General features: G+C 39.5%; 1 protein-coding gene across 1 annotated transcript; it reads left to right on the top strand.

Annotated features, from left to right (window-relative positions):
* The first annotated feature begins 1,355 nt into the window (after positions 1-1,355).
* On the top strand, positions 1,356-17,266 carry LOC133953370 (coiled-coil domain-containing protein 40-like). Its single transcript, XM_062387271.1, has 19 exons — positions 1,356-2,015; positions 8,046-8,153; positions 8,635-8,731; positions 9,152-9,285; positions 9,428-9,511; positions 9,804-10,023; positions 10,567-10,724; positions 10,844-10,966; positions 11,779-11,900; positions 12,202-12,445; positions 12,560-12,742; positions 13,009-13,254; positions 13,705-13,918; positions 14,396-14,565; positions 14,659-14,750; positions 15,361-15,481; positions 15,592-15,780; positions 15,862-16,020; positions 16,452-17,266. Exons 1-19 carry the CDS (start codon positions 1,356-1,358, stop codon positions 16,686-16,688), a joined length of 3,561 nt encoding a protein of 1,186 aa, XP_062243255.1. The 3' UTR covers positions 16,689-17,266.
* Positions 17,267-18,466: the final 1,200 nt, after the last annotated feature.

The raw sequence follows: 18,466 nt of genomic DNA, 5'->3' as shown, positions 1-18,466 counted from the left end.
AGTCCACCGTATTTAAGGTGTGGCACCTTGACGCGGACGTCACGACTGCCAGCCTATCAGGGCTGGCGAATTGGAATAAGTGCTTCTGTGAATATGTGCGAGGGGCGTATCCCATAGTGAGACATCGAAACGAATGCTAAGAAAGAGAACTACAAAGTGCTATGATTAAGTGTCATTTAAGTGCTAGTACATTGTTGGTTTAAAAAAAAAAAGTTGTATTTAAACAAAAAAGCACACTCCGGGGGCCAGTCCAAAGACGCTCGGGGGCCAGATTCGTCCCACGGGCCGCCTATTGTCAGAATGGTATATGTTTATGCTTCTCATCCAAGCACAATAAAGTTTACTATATCCGAATGGCGCGATTTATCTGGATAGGTTTTTTTTTTGTGTGTGTTTTTGAGCGATGACAAACCTTGAATGAAAACAAGCCAAAATGAAATAGGAGTAACAAGGACATTTTTAAAATGTAAGGAGTAGAAAGTACAGATATTTGCGTGAAAATGTAAAGAGTAGAAGTAAAAAAGTATTCTGAAAAAGAAATACTCCAGTAAAGTATAGATAAAATTTCGAAGTATTTGTACTTCGTTACGTGACACCTCTGGTACCAAGAGGGTATGTTTTTCACTATGAATTCTAAATTATCTTTCAAAACACACATCTGCACAATGTGAGAGCCACGGGGGGGGGGGGGGGGGGGGTCACGGAGCCCTTGTTCAGTGGGTAACATATAACTTGCACTTTTAACAACTTGTTAATTTTTTATTTTTTTGGGTTCAAATCTCATCGTTCACAAGAAAACAAGTGGACCAAAGTGGCGAATCATTGCTGGATAATGTTCCAGAAAGTGATGTTTCTGCAACAGTCGTCTTTCTAGGAAAAGTTTTTGGTACCTGTGTACCTTTAAGCCTGTGTGCTGGATAGTTCATTTGAGACCAGTCAGCGTATTGCTGGCAAAGACGACAGGCTGCGCAGCTGTCTCGGCAGGTGATGCTTGTGACAAGACAGCTCCAATGCCATCAAAAGAAGCATCTACAGCAAGGATGAATGGATGAACCCTGCTTCGTTGTCATGCTTTTGGGTTCACGCTTGCCATTTTGCCAGCCCCTGACACTGTTCATGAATGAAGAATCACTTTTTAAAAGGGATTCAAAGTAAAATATTTTACATAATTACGGTAATGTTGTTATAGTTGTGTACACTTGTATGTATTTTAGTATTTGTAAATAATACTAGTAAATGAAGTTTATTTGTATTATTAAAAAACACTATTAAACCGTGTGCAACTCCCGATCAAAACTCGATAAAAAACCCAGAACTCGGTTATTAAAACGAGTTTTAACGTTTTGGCTTTGAGCATGAAAAGGGGAGGAAGATCAAGAGGACGAAAAAATACCAAAAACCCAGCTAAACAACCCAAACTGCTGGACGACGGAGGAGACACGTCGGACACGGGGGAAGAAGACGAAAGCATCGAGACCGGAGCTGTCGAAGCGCTGCATGCAGGTCTGAAAGACATCGACGACTTCAGAACGGAGATGAAAAGCGAGCTCGCCACACTCAAAAAGGAAATGAAAAGAGAACTAAAGGAAGAACTCGAGGACTTTAAGAGAGACATTAACCAAAAGTTAGCAGACACGGGGAAGGAGCTAGCAACACAAACGGTGAGAATCGCGGAGGCTGAGCAAAGAATTGACGAGACGGAGAACAGGATTGTGGAGGTGAAAGAGGCGCTGCTCCAAACACTGAAGCAGCAGAAAATACTACAAGAAAAATTTACAGACCAAGAGGGAAGAAACCGGCGAAACAATATTCGGATTATGTGCCTGGAAGAGGGAACGGAGGCCAGCTCAGCTGCACAATTCATAGAACAGTTGTTAAAAAAGGAGCTTGCCTTGCCGGCAGAGATAGACCTGCAAATACAACGCGCATGCCGAGCTCTGGCACCAAAACCGGACTCCAGCAAACCCCCGAGATCTATCGTGGTGAATTTCCTCCAGTACACAACAAAAGAGATGGTACTGAGGGAAGCCTGGAAGAAAAAACCACAACATAACAACTGAGTGTTGTTCTTTGATCATGACTACGCCACGGAAATAATTCAGAAAAGAAAGGAGTACGCGGGAATTAAAAAAGTTCCCGCGTACTGAGGAATCCGTTTCCAGACACCCATGACCAGAATGAGGATACACTGGAACACCGGCCTGAAAACATACGAAACTGCAAGAAGAGCTACAAAACACCTGAGCAAGAGAGGGATCGGAGTGACAACTGTCCCGGCGGGGAGATGCAGAGCAGCCCGATGGCGAGAGGAGCGCCATCCGTGGAGACGGAGCAAAAACTAAAGAGAGCGTGGACATGGCAACGGGTGGGAAACAAAGAAGACACCGCAACACAAGCAAAACAAAGACTGCAGAAATACCGAGGAATGGACTAATAAAGTATGTGAGTGCATCTACATGAATAAGTAAGTGAAAGATAACACATAAAAGACACTGAAGCTAAATAGTGTAAGAGTTTGTATATAGGTGGACCTGGGTGATTGGATTTAATAATCCTCATTGTTAAGATTGATCGGATGCTGTATGTGTGAGTTATAATGAGACAGATGTTCAAGAAAATCTGTATAACAAGAATAGACCTCACCAAGGAGGGACCCCCATATTACATGGGAACTTCCCCTCAACCCACGGGGGAAACGTGGGGGGCAAGTGCCTACAGTCTTAGTTCGTTTTTTTTTATTGTTGAGTTGCTCAATGTTCTTGGGCTGTAGTTTATTCTCATGGCTGCAATAAGGGTCCGAAAGCAATGTATAACGTCATTCTCCAAAGTTATAAATGAACAGCATATCGTTAGTGTCGTTAAATGTTAATGGGTTGAACAATCCAATTAAAAGATCTAAGATAATTTTGAAAATGAGAAAACTGAAGGCCCAAGTTGTCTTTATGCACGAAACACACCTATTCCCAGGAAGAACATGAAAAGCTGAAGAAATTGGGTTTTAGAAAAACACCTATTACAGTACATGTAAACAAAGCAACAAAAGAGGTGTGGTAATACAAAACTCGACTAATTTTGAGTGTCTCAAAGAAATCAAGGATACAGAGGGACGATATATTATGGTCAAGGGGAAATTACAGAAAGAGATGGTTACATTAATAAATGTATATGCTCCTCCAGAGAGTACTAAACAATTCTTTAAATAATTATTCTCAATCATGGCCTTAGAATCTGAAGGTATAGTGATATGTGCTGGTGATTTTGATAAGATAATGGATCATAGGGTAGACACAACAAGCATAAAAAAGAAATAAGACACATATATCTAAACTTGTAAACATGTCGTTGAAGGAACATGGACTGGTTGATGTATGGCATGAACTGAATCCAAGGGAAAAGGACTATACACATTACTCTACTTTATATAACAAACACTCTAGAATTGACTATATTTTAATGAATAACTGGGATTTACAGTACAAGACTGTATAATTGGTGTGGCTGACACCTCAGACCATAATGCAGTCCACTTAAATGTACTTTTGAATAAAAGGCAGAAAAATACTACCCGGAGACTGCATGTAAGCATACTGAACAACAAGACAACTATAGAACAAATTGAAAATGAAATAAGTTAAGCATTGAGGAAAACGACACAGAAGAAATTAACCCAACAATCTTATGGGACACACTGAAGGCGGTGATAAGGGAGAAATTAATAGCAATCACGTGAAGACAAAAAAAACTTAAGCAGCCAAAGTATCTCAACTTAGTGGAAAGACTTAAAAATCTTGAGGTACAACGCCAAACTACTTACACAGCCCAAATCCAACAAGAAATAAAGGATATTAAAGGGGAAATAGATAATGTATTAGGGAGCGAAATTGAGATAAACTTAGATTTCTGAAACAAGATTATTATGAAACAGGCCCTAAAGCCACAAGGCTTCTGGCAAGGAGAATTGGGAAACAACAAGGGATTAACACGATATATAAGATTAGAGACTCTTCCACAGACCAACTAAGACATAATGAAGTAGAACTAGAGAACACATTCAGAGACTGCTACGAAAAACTATACTCTCAACCACCCTCATCGGATGAAGATGCAAAAATATAGTTCCTTAGTTCACTTGATCTGCCATCTATTGGAGAAAACAAAAACCATGCTCTCACAGCACCTATAACTCCTGAAGAAATAACTAAGGCAATATCCAGGCTTAAGGCGAATAAATCACCAGGAAGTGACGGTTTTCCATCGGAGTGGTACCGAACTTTTAGAGAAGAACTAACTCCTCTCCTTGTTTTATCCTTTAACTGTACCCTTAGGGAAGGCAGATTGTCACCCTCATGGAATGAAGCAATCATATCTGTAATCCCCAAGGAGGGTAAAGACACAGAATATTGTAAAAATTACAGACCCATTTCTATACTCAATGTAGATTACAAGATATACACATCCATTATAGCAAGGAGATATCAGAATTTCATGACAGAATTAATTGACGAGGAACAAACTGGATTTATTACAGGACAACAAACATTGGAAACATAAGAAGGACCCTGCAAATAGTAAACTCGATACAAATGAAGGAAACTAAGGCTATTTTGCTGAGTCTTGATGCCGAAAAGGCTTTCGATACCGTAAATTGGACATTTTTATATTTAACATTGGAACGATTATGATTTAACAAAGAAGCCATTAAATGCATTAATGTAGGTAGTCTAACAAAAAACATAAAGTTGCAGAGGGGAACACGCCAAGGATGTTGCCTGTCACCACTCCTCTTTGCCTTACACATTGAACCTCTGGTGCAGGCTATAAGGCAGTGTGAGGAAATAAAGGGAATAAATATAAAAGAACAAAAACATGTAATAAGTCTGTTTGCAGACAATGTAATAATATATTTAGAAAGACCTGATGCAAGCCTAACACATTTGATGAAACTTATAAGTATATACGGAGACCACTCAGGATATAAATCAAATGTGAGTAAAACACAGATTCTGGCTTTTAATTATACCCCGTCCCAAGAAACTACAAACGCCTATAAATGGAAATGGAACTCAGAAAGTATAAAATATCTTGGGGTAACCTTAACAAAACAGATAAGCCATCTTCAGAAAATAATAATGATCAGATCCACCTACAAATTAAGAGCGATATTGAGAGATGGTCGACCATATCACTTGACTTCAGCTCAAAAATTTCCAGTCCCTTCCTGTTAAGATACCGCTAGAAAGATTTAAAGCCTGGGACAAAATGATATTGAGGTTCATTTGGAGCGGTAAAAGACCAAGAATAAAATATAGCACGCTACAACTGGCTAAGAATCGGAGGGGTATGGCACTCCCAAATTTAAAGGATTACTATGAGGCAGCACAACTTGGACCAATAATCAAGTGATGTGACAAACATTATAACTCCAAATGGAAAGAGATTGAGATGAGGGTGGCTAATAAATCAGTGCAATCCCTTTTGGGCAACATTACATTGATAAAAACATTAAAAGGTTCAATAGATCCAATAACCTCCCACACACTGACTATCTGGGCTGATTTCATTACAAGGCATAGATTGGAAAAGGAAGTGAGGTTGTTGAACTGGATTGCATATGATGAAAGATCAAGCCAAACTTGAGTGACCTGACATACAGAAACTGGGAGAGGAAGGGAATCACTGCCATGTGTACAATACTCAAGAAAGGAAACATAATGTCTTTTCAGGACCTTAGAGAAAGCTATGGATTAAAAAATGAGGATTTTTTTAGATACCTACAGCTAAGGGATTATTTTATAAGGGAAATAGGGAGCCCCAAAAAATTAAACGGTGTGATAGACGTACTAACGCGAGTATATAATGGGTCGAAAATCAAGGTGGTATCTGTGTTATATCAAAACCTCAGAGACTGTACGAGTGCTTCAACTGATTACATTAGGGCTAGATGGGAGAAGGAGCTGGGCATCGGCATCACCCCTGAGGAGTGGCTTGATATGTGTGAAACACAACATACTACCACAAACTCACAAATGTGGAGGGAATTTGGGTGGAAAATCTGACCCGTTTCTTCATAACACCTAAGATAAAAAGTAGACAAAGTGCTACAGAACAATCATGCTGGCGGGCGTGTGGGAGCAAAGAAGCTAACCATGCACATATTTTCTGGATGTGCCCCAGGTTGAGCTCCTTTTGGGATGATGTCGGTGCCACAATTAAAGACATACTGGGATATGAAATACCAAATGAAGGCAAGACTCTGTACCTTGGAAATGTAACTGAAAGCGTTACTGAAAGTGATAGATATATAGTCAAGATACTGTTGATTGCAACTAAGAAAACAAGAACAAGGAACTGGTACAAAACTGAATCTCCTACCATAGAACAATGGTTAGGGATTGTAAGAGAAATATACTGTATGGAGAGAATGACCTATCAACTTCGACTGAAGGAAGATGTTTCTATAACAGTGGAAAAAATGGGTGTTGTGTGACATAACGAAAGACATGTGAACTGTAAACTGTATAAATCTGATTTTGTAGATTAGGGATACCTGCAGCCATGATTGACGTTAATGGAAAAAACTGAATAAACACTACAGTTAAAAAAAAAAAGACACATCAGTGGTTGCAGGGTAAAATACAGATGGAATGTAAAGGAACGCCTTTGAAGACAAGATAACAGGTATTCCAGCCTTAATGGATGAAATCAAAGCATTTTGAACAGAGGAGAAGAAGAATTAGGATATTGAAATTGGATGCACCTTGATGTTGTTTGCCACGTGCCAATACACAAACGAAGAAGCAGAAACATACTTAGAAAAATACTGAGAAATAGCTACAGACCAGGAGCTGCAATATAACCGACAACCAAGAAGAAGCTACATTCACTTTTCGGCAAGAGAAAAAGGAAAAGGAGCGCATTTCAAAATATTAGCTTGGGCCCAGAGTAGGTAAAAGAATGCAGAGTCTTAAGGATGATGGCAACGAAGGATTTTCTTTATTTAATATGCAACCCATCCATAAATATTGTTAAGAAAACGTCATCATCCCCCCCCAAAAAAGCTACAATTGTATTTTTAGTGCACATTGAGCTAGACTTGTGTGGGGAATTTCGAGTAATCGGACAAACTGTGAGGGGCGTGGCCTGTCAAATGTAATAACGCCACCATGTGGCAGAATGGGCTGTAATTACTTGTAACCAATTAACGTACCAATTTCTATGATTCTAGCTTAAAATATGTAGAAAAAAATCACTTCCTCCAAATAATTTTGTACTTAAGATGTCAATTATGTGTTGATGGTTCAGTGGATACTGCTCTCAAGATTTTAGGAGACTTTAGCATCCCCCATGCTCAAATATGTAATACTATCTCAGTCTCATAATGCTGTTTCCCAAATTTGTTGTTGATAGTATAAAAAAAGGTCATGTCACATTAGCAAAAACATCATCATGACGGACTTTTATGGTCCTAGAGAATTTTTTGTAGAACACATTGAGCTGAAGCCGAATGAGCACATGTTTCAGAGAAAGTTGATGAACACACAAGTTTCGTGTGTTTCTAGCTCAATCCCTCTAACGGGAATTTGCGCTTAGGCGGAGGAAACCGAATAATAATAATAGTAATAGGAAAAACAATAGGGTTCTGTCCCTTCAGGCCTCAAACCCTACTAAAACCTCTGCAAATGTAACAGATGAGGGCCCGGTGAAAGAGATGCCTCTGAACAATATTAAGCAGCAGCTACAGTTCCGTTTATGTGGCACGAGCTTTCAGCCACGTCACTCGGGCCATAAAGCACAAACCAGGCAGCTGGTCAGCGCTGTATCTGTTGTGGCCATCAGTGCCCTGGCAAGAGGGCTGATGCTTGTGTTTTTACTACTTGCATGTGTTTTCTTAAGTTGCAGTGCGTTTAGCTCTCAGGGCCAACGTAGCTCTCGGCCTAAAAAGTAAAAGCTGCCTCACACATTGGAACAGCGAACAACTCACACCAGATCTTTGCTGGTTCTTCCACTGGTAGCCTGTATGTAAGACCACTTGTTTGTCATCACAGGTTAAAACACAGAGTGCTATGGAAGGAAGGTACAGCCAAGTTGACGAAGACCCAAAGCCACAGGAAGGAGAGGCTTCAGAGGACAGGGCAGTTTCTGACCCACCAGAGGTATGCTGTGTGTGAGGAATCAAGACGAGTCAACCTACTGTTTTTCTTTTATCGTTTTATCTCTTTTATAAACCCTCTCTCCTTTTAGCTCACACAATCTTGAAATTAGATCAAAAAGACTAATGTCAAGCAATAAAGTAAGGTTAAAAACTAAATCACTTTTTTAAGCATCAGATGACTTAAAATTTGAAATTGATGATTTCAGGGAGTTAATTAGACTAGAAAACAAGAAAAGATGGCAAATCTCTCTGAATTTCTTTATTTCTAAATTACAATCAAACCAACAAATGTACATAGACAAATGCCATTTGCTTATTTTTAGCAGCAAAATGTACTTGTATTGAGAGAAAGCATCTTTATAATTAGACAGTGTGACCCCAAATTTCACAGGAAATGTTTACAGCGAAAAAGTGGTAATTCTATGTTTATATCATATTCTATATCAAGTTTTATATATTTTTTTATTTTGTATGTGTGCCAGTGTGACTCACAGGATCAGATAGGACCAGAGCCTGAAGACTCGGCCCCTGAGTATGACCCTTCCCTTAGTGGTGAGGATGAAAACTCCCAGGATTCTGGTCGGTCACACTATAAACCTGCTGGGATTTACAATTCGATACAAAGCTGTGACACAATATAGCACTGATCAATACATTCACATCTATAAATAAATAGGCAAAAGTAACGCAGACATATTTGCAATTTACATAAACTAGGTAATTAAGTTATTTTTTTTAATTTAGGTGAGTTTGCCTAAGATTCCTTAGTTCAAATGTTACTACTATTAATTATTTAAGAAATATTATAGGAAAACTCTTTTCTGCATAAACTTACAATAGTTTCATTAACTTTAACTTTATTCATCCTCTATATATTTGCATTTAAAAAACGTTCATCTTAGCATACTCACAAGTTAATTATCACACAACAGTGTGGATTATTTTTGACATCATAATTTGTTGATTCATTTTAAGAATTACCTATTTTCTGTCTTTCAGTGCAAGACAACTCTGCTCAGATGCCGGTGAATATTAACCTCTCCAACCTCAATACGTCAGAAGACATGGAGGATGAGGAGCCACTGCTGGAGGAGGAGGAAGAGGAGGAATTTCTCGTTCTTGATCCTGAACATGTGTGTAGTATCTCCTTATCAGGAGGAGATCAGTAGTTGCCTCCATTCATAAATGTTAGCATTTCCAGTTTATTTTCATAATATCAGATTTCTTTGTTTATCATTCCCACTGTCATTGTTTCAATGTTTCATCTTTTGACAGCCCCTGGTCAGAAGGCAACAAGCTGCTCTGAACAAGCAGCTGAGAGAGGAGCTGGAGAGGATCGAGATTCAGATAAAGGAAAAGGTTGTTTTCTCTTTCTTTAACTATATGTTCTCAGTATGTCCAGAAGATGGTGATGTTGAGCTGTTTAGAATGTGGACTATTTTTGGATTGTTATTTCTTTGTGCAGCAAGCACATTTTAAGGACCAACATAAAACTATTGTTAATGAAAAGCAGATGAAATCAACAAACTAAACACCTTTGAGAAAGAATGTGTTCAGGACAATAGAAAGCCAGAGTAAAACTACCTGGATACTTTGATCTGATTCCTGCTTTTGCTCTTTCTCCCTCGCTCTCTCTCTACCTCTGCCACAGCTCGGAGTTGAGAAGTCAGAGGCCAGCCTCATACAGGAGAAAGGCTTAACGATTTTCAGGATTCAGGAGCAGCTGGCCAGACTCCAAACAAGGCTTGAAGAGCATCATCAGAACAGGACACAGGCTGAAACCGAATATCGGCAGGCCCAGGATCAGCTGGAGGCAGGGAATAGACACTTTTCCAACATTAGCAGCCAGCACAGCAGAGCCAAAGCTGATGGTGAGCCTGACTTTCCATTTGGGGGTCTTGATTCAGGATTATATTTCATTCTCACATGTTGCACCATGTACTTTATACGCTTATGAGCAAGATTTCAATTTAAATTCAGTATGAGTTCTAGGTTTGGAATTATGAGTGAAAAATACCATAGTGGAGTCGGACTCGTCCTTTACTTTTAGGAAAATGGTGAATTGTAATATTATTATTATCTTGTGTAATGTAATGTAATGTAATGTAATGTAATGTAATGTAATCTTGTTTAAAATGCAGAAACCAGTCTGGATCCCCTTAAACACCCGAATTAGTCAGCAACTTGTGTTTATCAGTGCCTCTATGTCCAGAGAAAGGACAATAGATTCACCCAACAGCATGAAATATTAGGATTATTTCAGTGCTTAGTTGGCTTTGTATGAAAATACTTTAGTTCATTGGACATAAACACTGTTACAGCACCAGTAAGACATAATCAGTGTCAGACCATGTTTCTAAACTTAAGATCTGAGGCTTAGTGTAAATGTTTTTAATGCTGTGTATCTTCTCCAGTGTCCCAGCTACAGGCAGAGGTCGACAACTTGTCGCTGCACCTCGTCTTCGCACAGAGAGCCTGTGAAGATCTGCATTCTGACGTCAAAGCCAATAGGACCACCAGACACAAAGCGGGAGCCGAGAAGAATCAGGCTGAAGAACAGAAACTGAAGCAGGTGGACAGGATGAAGTCGGGCACATTAACAATATCAACTCATTTGACACTTTAACTGTATTATACATATTCATTGATTCATTAATTCACTTTCATTGGTTGAACATTTTGCGTCATCAGGATTTATATGTGGAGCGTCTGACGAAGGAACTGGAGAGGCTGACTCAGCAGGTTGCCATGTATGAGTCCAAGGCCTGTGCTCAAGCAGAGGAGACACAGGCAGCCAGACAGGTCCTCTCTGAGGTAACTATAGGATGAAATAAGACAGTTTATACTGCATATGTAAGGTCAAAGTGCCTTAGGCATCAACCTTGTAAAGTTTCAATTAAAGCTTCTTTAAACAGGACAATTATTTTCAGTTAACTGACAGGATTAAAGATTAAAGCTTCAATATAGTTTTGGCCACTTAAGAACAGTGGTGCAAGCTGTAAGAAATAAAATGACACAAATGTTACTGTTAGAAAAAACAATAAATAAACAAATGATGTACACTATAGTTGTGTTTCTGGCCACATAATGAATACAAATCCAACATTTATCCTCCTTTTAATCTCCTGAGAATATCTGGCTCCTCAGCATCTCAATGGGGCTCTGTGTTTACCTGCAGTTTGTTAACTATTAGCAAGGGATCGGTTTCTGTGATACCTTTCATATTACACATTTAATCCAGTGTTAATTTAAAGATATTAATTTCTGTGCTTCCAAACGATTTAAAACATGAATTAAATTACTGCGATCAATATGCACAAGGTGTTTGGCAAAACCAGTACTGTATATATACAGTACTGGTTTACTACAATATATTGTAGTAATTTATAGTTGACTAGTGAGATTTTTATGAGATTACATGCTTGATTTGATTTCATGAGCCTGTCAGTATCACGTGACTCAACCTAAGCACTAAAGGCAGGGTCATTGTCCCCATTCATAGATTCTCTTCTAAATGTAAGCTTCTGATATACATTGTTTGATTCTTATATTATATGAGTGTTGGTGAAGTGTCTGTACAACACTGGCATTGCCACATGTCCACACATGTTTGTGTCTGTGTGCAGGTGGAGATGGAGATGGAGTCTCTGTTGATGATGCGTAAACAGCTGCTGCAGCTGTGGAACAGCAGCGTGTTGAGCTTGAGGAGACGAGATGAAGACCTCAGCAAGATGCAGGAGGATGTGCGGTGAGAATTACGGCAAGAAAGGGATGAATTTATTAATATGCTACTGATCCAATTGAAACAAGCTATTGTACTTCAAACACGTTGTAAATGTAATGTCTCTGCAGAAAACATGTCAAGATGGGGCTAATGTTTTTCTCAGTGACAGATTGTTCCCATCGACAAATGAAAACAAAAATTACTCTCACTATGCTAAATGCAGGTTTTCACCTGTTTCATGAACTGCGATATAAGAAATGGTGACGAATATCAAAATTAAAGCATGTGTTCACACATGCTTTTCTGCTGTATGTGTTTCCAATAGCACAAAAGAGCACCAGGTTATCTTATTGGACGGAGAGATTGAAGGCTTCAAGAAATCCACCACTATAGAACAGGAGAAGAATGAGGCACTGACTCTGCAGCTGAACAGGGTCCTGATGGATGGAGCCACCTCCAGAAAGCTGATCAGGCAGAGACAGGCCCAGCACGAGGCTCTACAAGCAGAGTACAGCATCTGCATCCGCATCCTGAGCGACTCCGAGAACACCCTCGACAGGCTCACAAAGGTGGAGAGAGGGCAAAGCCTTCTGTGTTTGTCCTGACAGTCGTTCTACTCCCTCTCCCTCGATATCCGTTTCACACACTTTTCTTAACCCCCAACTTCTCCTTCTTCATTCTAGGAATCCAGCAGCCACCAGACTCATCTGAATAATCAGAGGAGGAAGTCGGAGAAAGAGAATGCTGTGCGTATGGAGCTGGAGGACAAGATCATGACCCACATGCAGCAGAAGCTTACCCACAACAAGGCTGCCAAGTACTCCCAAAGGCTCACCAGCAAGAAAGCTGAGCTCAAGAAAGAAAAGGTAAAGATGCCATTTTTGAAAGATAGAAAAAGCATCCAGACACAGTGCAGAGTCCTTCCATGTACATAAGAAGTCATGTTGTCATTGTTATTAGTATATTATTTAATAAACAGTATATTTGTAGACCTTTAGTTTCAAACTGGGGTGTTTTAGAGAAATATAGGATTCAGGAATGTAAAAAAAGTCTAATGTACAATAAGTTATGTATACAGTAACAATTTAATATTACAGTATTGTCTCACTTACCATCTCTTTCTCCCCTTTAGATCTCTCAGCTGTGGCAGCTGGAGAATGAGGTGGTGACGGTGGGACTGGAGATCATTGAAGTCAGCCAGCATCTGGAGAGTCTCTCCGTCACTCAGGAAGCCCTCAATGAGGAGAAAGCAAAGTACCAAAGAATGATCACATCCAACCGGGCCCAGATTACTTCCTTCAATGCACTGATTGAAAAGAAGGAGACCACCATTGCCAACTACAACAGAAAGATCAGTAAAATCACAGCCAGCACTGGGGTGAGAGATCTTGGAGACGAAATCCCAAATTGATTGTTGTTTATGTGGATTATTCAATTTGAATTTTGAAGTGCAATAGAAACAATCATAAGATTCAGACACTGCATATAGTAAAAACTACAGATAATCTTGGGATTTGATGACACCAGCTTCAATGCCTGTCAACATGCTGACTTTCCAGTTCATAAGTACGGATTAGACATTACTACATTATTACATAACTCATGGGTCAGACCACACCCATCTTCCTACTTGGCCTCCATTTTGATCTAGATTTGTATTAAGTTTCATAGCAATTATTTTGAACAATTCCAACACTATCACTTGACTCAAAACCTGTCCATAGACAAAAGAAATAAACACCTGTCATGGTGACGGAAGAAAAAAATAGCAGCTCTGCTGTTGTATAATTACATGGTATATTTATGATTTGTTTGCCTTCTTTTCCAGAATGAAGACCTAAGTCCTCTGCAAATCAAGGTGGATTCGTTGAAGGCTGCTATCGAGGAGCTGGCAGCGAATATCAAGAATGACCAGCAGCTCTGGATGAAACGTCAGACGACTCTTGTCGGACTGACGCGTGAGATAGAGGCCAACAGCAAGAACATGCATAAACTGCAGATAGAGCACACTGTCATGCAGCAGAAAGAAATACATTTCAAGTGTACGTAATGTTCCTAAAAAGCACACACATGTATGAATGAAACAGGTCCAAGTCAGTCTGTAAAAGCCAGTTAATTATAGGCCACTAATGGTCTTTAGCTTTTAAATAACATGTCTGAGACTGTAACTATTATTATTAGTACATGAATTTTGCAACTTTGAAAAACAGACACTGTTATAACGTTATTGATCCAAAGCTGAGGAAATTCACTTGTTATAAATGAGGAGATATTGAAATAAACGTCTACACACACATACATATATAGCGTGTTAAAAGCATATAGACAGGTATGGTATACAATATGAATATGATTATGAAAAATGTTTTGTACTATATATTTAAATGGGTTAAATTTCACCATAGTATACTAAATAGCAGTATGCTATATTAACTATAAAAAGGGATTTGCAGATACTATGCACAACCTGTACACTTCCAGTTGCGGTCACACTCTGATGCCCTCTCCACCCCCACCAGATCAGATTGAAGCAGAGCACCAAGAGCATAGAGATCTGGAGAAGAACACGAAGATGCTAAGAGAAGACCTGCTGAAGCTCAACTACATGCTCAGCAAGAACGGGCAGCTCAGCCAGGCACTGGAGAAGGAGAACGTGCTGATGGAGTCAGATTTTCTGCGGAGACTTAAGGCACAGCATGGCTGATAAATTCAGCTTTAATTGTTTTTATTCTCTGCACTTTTAATAGTAAATATTATTAAACATGAAATATAATGTGTTCAGGAAGCAGAGCAGGACTCAGTGGAGATCCAGATGACATATGAGAAGACCCATGATGAGAAAGAAAGACTCCTCAACAGTCTGGTGGAAGCTGAGTGAGTCTCTTTGTGACAATTATCTAAAATATAGTATTTTTAATAATTAAATATTTTGCAACAAAAAAAGCCATCAGTATTAGGGCAGAAGCACATCAGGCCTGTTTTTCGTTTTACTTCCACGCTCCCCCACCTGCCTGCGCTTACATTGCTCTTAAACATTATGCAGCAAAAGTAATCATAAGTTATTAGGACCTGTACAGTACTTGAAGTTTACAATGCGTTTTTATGATTTATGGGAAACGCATTTAAACACGAGGAGAAAAAAAGTCTAACATTGTGCACAAGCAGATTCCCATGCTACACACAACATGAGTTGAGCACATTTTCTCAATTTTCATTTTTCGTTGAATTATCCCTTTAAGTGAATAAATGTCATATCAATATGAAGTCCATCAAAATATTTAATAACTATAGGGGGGGTGGGGGGCTAGAGATTTTCACAGGACCATATACTTTGAGCACAAATCATTACATCTAGTGTACACAAGCTAATATTTGAATAAACTTTTCCTATAATTGGATGAAAATCCATCAGTTGTTGACTGCTCGATTCAGTCTGGATTTATCATTTTGTTGGGTTCATGTGTTGTGTGCGTGTGACCTGCAGGCGGAAGATCCTGCTGTGGGAGAAGAAGATCCAGCTTGTAAAAGAGACTCGTTCAGCTTTGGACTCTGACGTGGTCCACAGAGAAATCCAGATGATGAAGGCTGAGATACATCGTAGTGAGGTAAACCCTGCACACACAATAAATAATGAACGAGGTAAACAATACATGTAACATTTTATTGATGATATGAATGCTTGTTTGTTTAATCTCATTTAATACGTGTGTGTTAGGCCCAACTCAACCAACTAAAGAGGCAGCAGGAGCAGTTGCTGAGGGAGAGTGAAGAGACAGTGGCGAGGAGGGAGACTGTTGCTAACCGTAGAAAGGCCATGGTCCACAGCTCACAAAAACAGGCTACAAAGGGCGACCTGAGCCGCCAAGCACAAGGCCTGCGGCGCAAGATCAAGGACGTGCACAAGGTAGGACACATTTCGGGATCCTCCATTTCTGCATATGTACCTGAAGCACTGTTATCTCATATACATCATTCATCTCTTCAGCATTTGGCTGAGTGTGAGCAGGTGATCAAGGACCAACAGGAGAGCCAGGGGTATCTGGCTGACGCGCTTGCACAGCAGAAGCAGCGGCTGATAGAACTGTGCAGCACCAGCCGCACCCTGGACCATGACATTGTTGATCTCGAGGACACTAAAGTTAGGGTAAGGAGCAAATATTGTGCATGAATGAATACATGCTACTATGTGAATATACAGTAACACTGTATCTGTTTGCACCTGCATTCTGAGTGTAACTGACTCCTCACTATATTGAAATTTAATACACAATACAGTCTTCTTTTTTAAGCTTCCAGATTATATTATAGCTGACATGCGTCAATCAAGTGTCCTCTCAGAAGATAAATATTCACCTTCTGTCTACTGCCGGTAAATGTTGCTATTGATGTGTTGAAGGTGTGGTGAGAATATTTGTTAAAGCACTGTCCAGGTCAAGTTGACACAGCTGTAGATTTACTGTCATCAGAGTTTCCACTCTTGGAACCGCTCCGATTAGCAAGCATACTAGATATAGCTAGTCATTGTTTTAAATGAAATAAAAACCACTCTCATTCTTTATATGTCCCTCCCTCTAGAACTTAGACCACCTGCTGACTCTACAGAACCGGGCTAAGAAGCTGCAGGGGGTGTGCGAGGGCCGCTACAAGGCTTCGTCCACCAGGGACTCAGTCAGAGCCGCTCTGCAAACCCAGACTGAGCATGTGCACACTACCTCTGCCATCTTGCACCGAGTCTGTGAAGAGTTCCCCCAGCACCAGGGGCCACTCCGCAGGCTAACGTTAGCGTTGGCAGGTCGTGCTCAGGCAATTTGAAAGTGCGGGAGACAATGTAGACATGAAAGTTATAACAGGAAGAGGAAGTGAGTAACATAATTGTGTCCATTAAAAAGTGATCAAATAACGTCTCGATGGAAACTCGATCAGAAAAAACTAAATCCTTCTCTGTTTGGCTTTTTCTATCCAGCTGCCAGTTTGTAAACTAACTGATTCAGTGACAAAAACTATCCCCAGTCCTTAATTGAGAATTTAAATGATTCAGTACAATTATATGTTGAGCTCATGCATAAGAGAAACACAACAACAAAGCAGAGCACAATTTTACAATACAAGGAACTAAGAGAAAAAGGAATGGAGAAAAACTGTCTCCCGAGTCGTAAAACTCAAGAGATGATATAGCTTTAAAATATTCTAAAAGACACTAGTTTGAAGGCAGTTTGCAGGTCACGCCTTTTACATTTTATAATACATAAAACCAATTCTGCCAAAGTTAATGTCTAAGTGTATGATTGTGTGCTGCAGCTACTGTTTTTAAATAACTCTTATTTACACCAGTGTCACACAGTGCAATGCCCAACAGAAATGGAATCTACAAACATTGAATTATATTGTGGATGGTGCAAAATAAAAAATTGAAAATAACCTCACATTTTTGGTATTGTGCTTTGTTAAATTGGATCAAGTGAACGTCTGTAAGTGCATATAAAGTATCGTACACTGAGAAAAGCTGTTGCTGTTTAGATTTGGCAATATTATTATGTTTAATTATTGGGAAACGAATCTGTGATATGCTTAATTTAGTGCCATTCACCTGTGTGGTGGTGTGTCAGTACCTGCACATTTACTATGGGCAGACATTCATCTTCATAATCTGCTATTGAAATAATCAGATTACACCAGTCCAGGCTGACAAAGGCAGTTACACCGGATCATAGTGACATTTCTGTTAGTTCAAGCACAGATATCAACATGTTACTTGTTCAATACGTCCTGGATTTAATACAGCTGATTATCACAGCAGCTGCAGGCCTTCCTTGATGGCAGCACATCGTCTGCTTTACGTAACAGGGACGTGAATGTGAACACTTTCTCAAAGAATGTTGTGCAACCGGCTCAAAGAGGTTGTGTGTTCTAGACGAGCACCATCCTGTACTTTCCAGAGCACCCAGAGGCCCTGTGTAGAGTAGGACTGTCACCAGAACTGGTAGTAGCCGTGCACAGGCTTGGCACGACAAACAGCACACCAAACTAGTACTGAGTGGAAATGGCTAACACTTAAACATTATTTTGTAATGGCTGCTTTTGGCTGCAGCATATTTCCACAAATACTTTATTTAGTGTGTTAGATACCTGTTAGATAACCCTACAGATTTTTTTTAGAAATGGAATTTGCTGAGGTGTGTGTCAAGGCCATAGACAAGGCATGTGCACTAATAAAAGGAGTGTGTTGTCAGCTGGTATGGAGCTTTTTTCCTATCTTTAAATAGCGAGGTTTGAGAGCATGACTTATTGAATTATGTTCAGATTGTGTATTACTTTTCATCAAAACCCTGGTCTTGCACTCAAATAGCCCATTTTTATGAGGGTAGTGTAGCTATTATTATATACAAGTATATAGACTTGAACTTTTTATCATGCTTTAATTAGCGTTTGCTTCGGAGGCAAAACAAATAACAAAGACAACAAATATTTTATATAAATTCTAATATACATAACTTGATATATATATATATATCAGATAAACACTGAATAAAAACCCATATTACCGGGATTATTGTAATAAGTTCAAGACTCACGTTTTTGTTAATTAACAA

The sequence above is a fragment of the Platichthys flesus genome, chromosome 5 (assembly GCF_949316205.1).
Source record: "Platichthys flesus chromosome 5, fPlaFle2.1, whole genome shotgun sequence".
Lineage (NCBI taxonomy): Eukaryota > Metazoa > Chordata > Actinopteri > Pleuronectiformes > Pleuronectidae > Platichthys > Platichthys flesus.
This window is presented reverse-complemented; position numbering and strand designations above follow the sequence as displayed.

Bases quoted from the DNA above. Each gene is read 5' to 3' on its own strand.
- LOC133953370 (XM_062387271.1), top strand. From the start codon at position 1,356: ATGAAAAGGGGAGGAAGATCAAGAGGACGAAAAAATACCAAAAACCCA. The intron at 2,016-8,045 runs GTACTGAGGGAA...TTGTCATCACAG, and splicing joins AGTACACAACAAAAGAGATG to GTTAAAACACAGAGTGCTAT. The intron at 14,566-14,658 runs GCACAGCATGGC...TAATGTGTTCAG, and splicing joins ATTTTCTGCGGAGACTTAAG to GAAGCAGAGCAGGACTCAGT.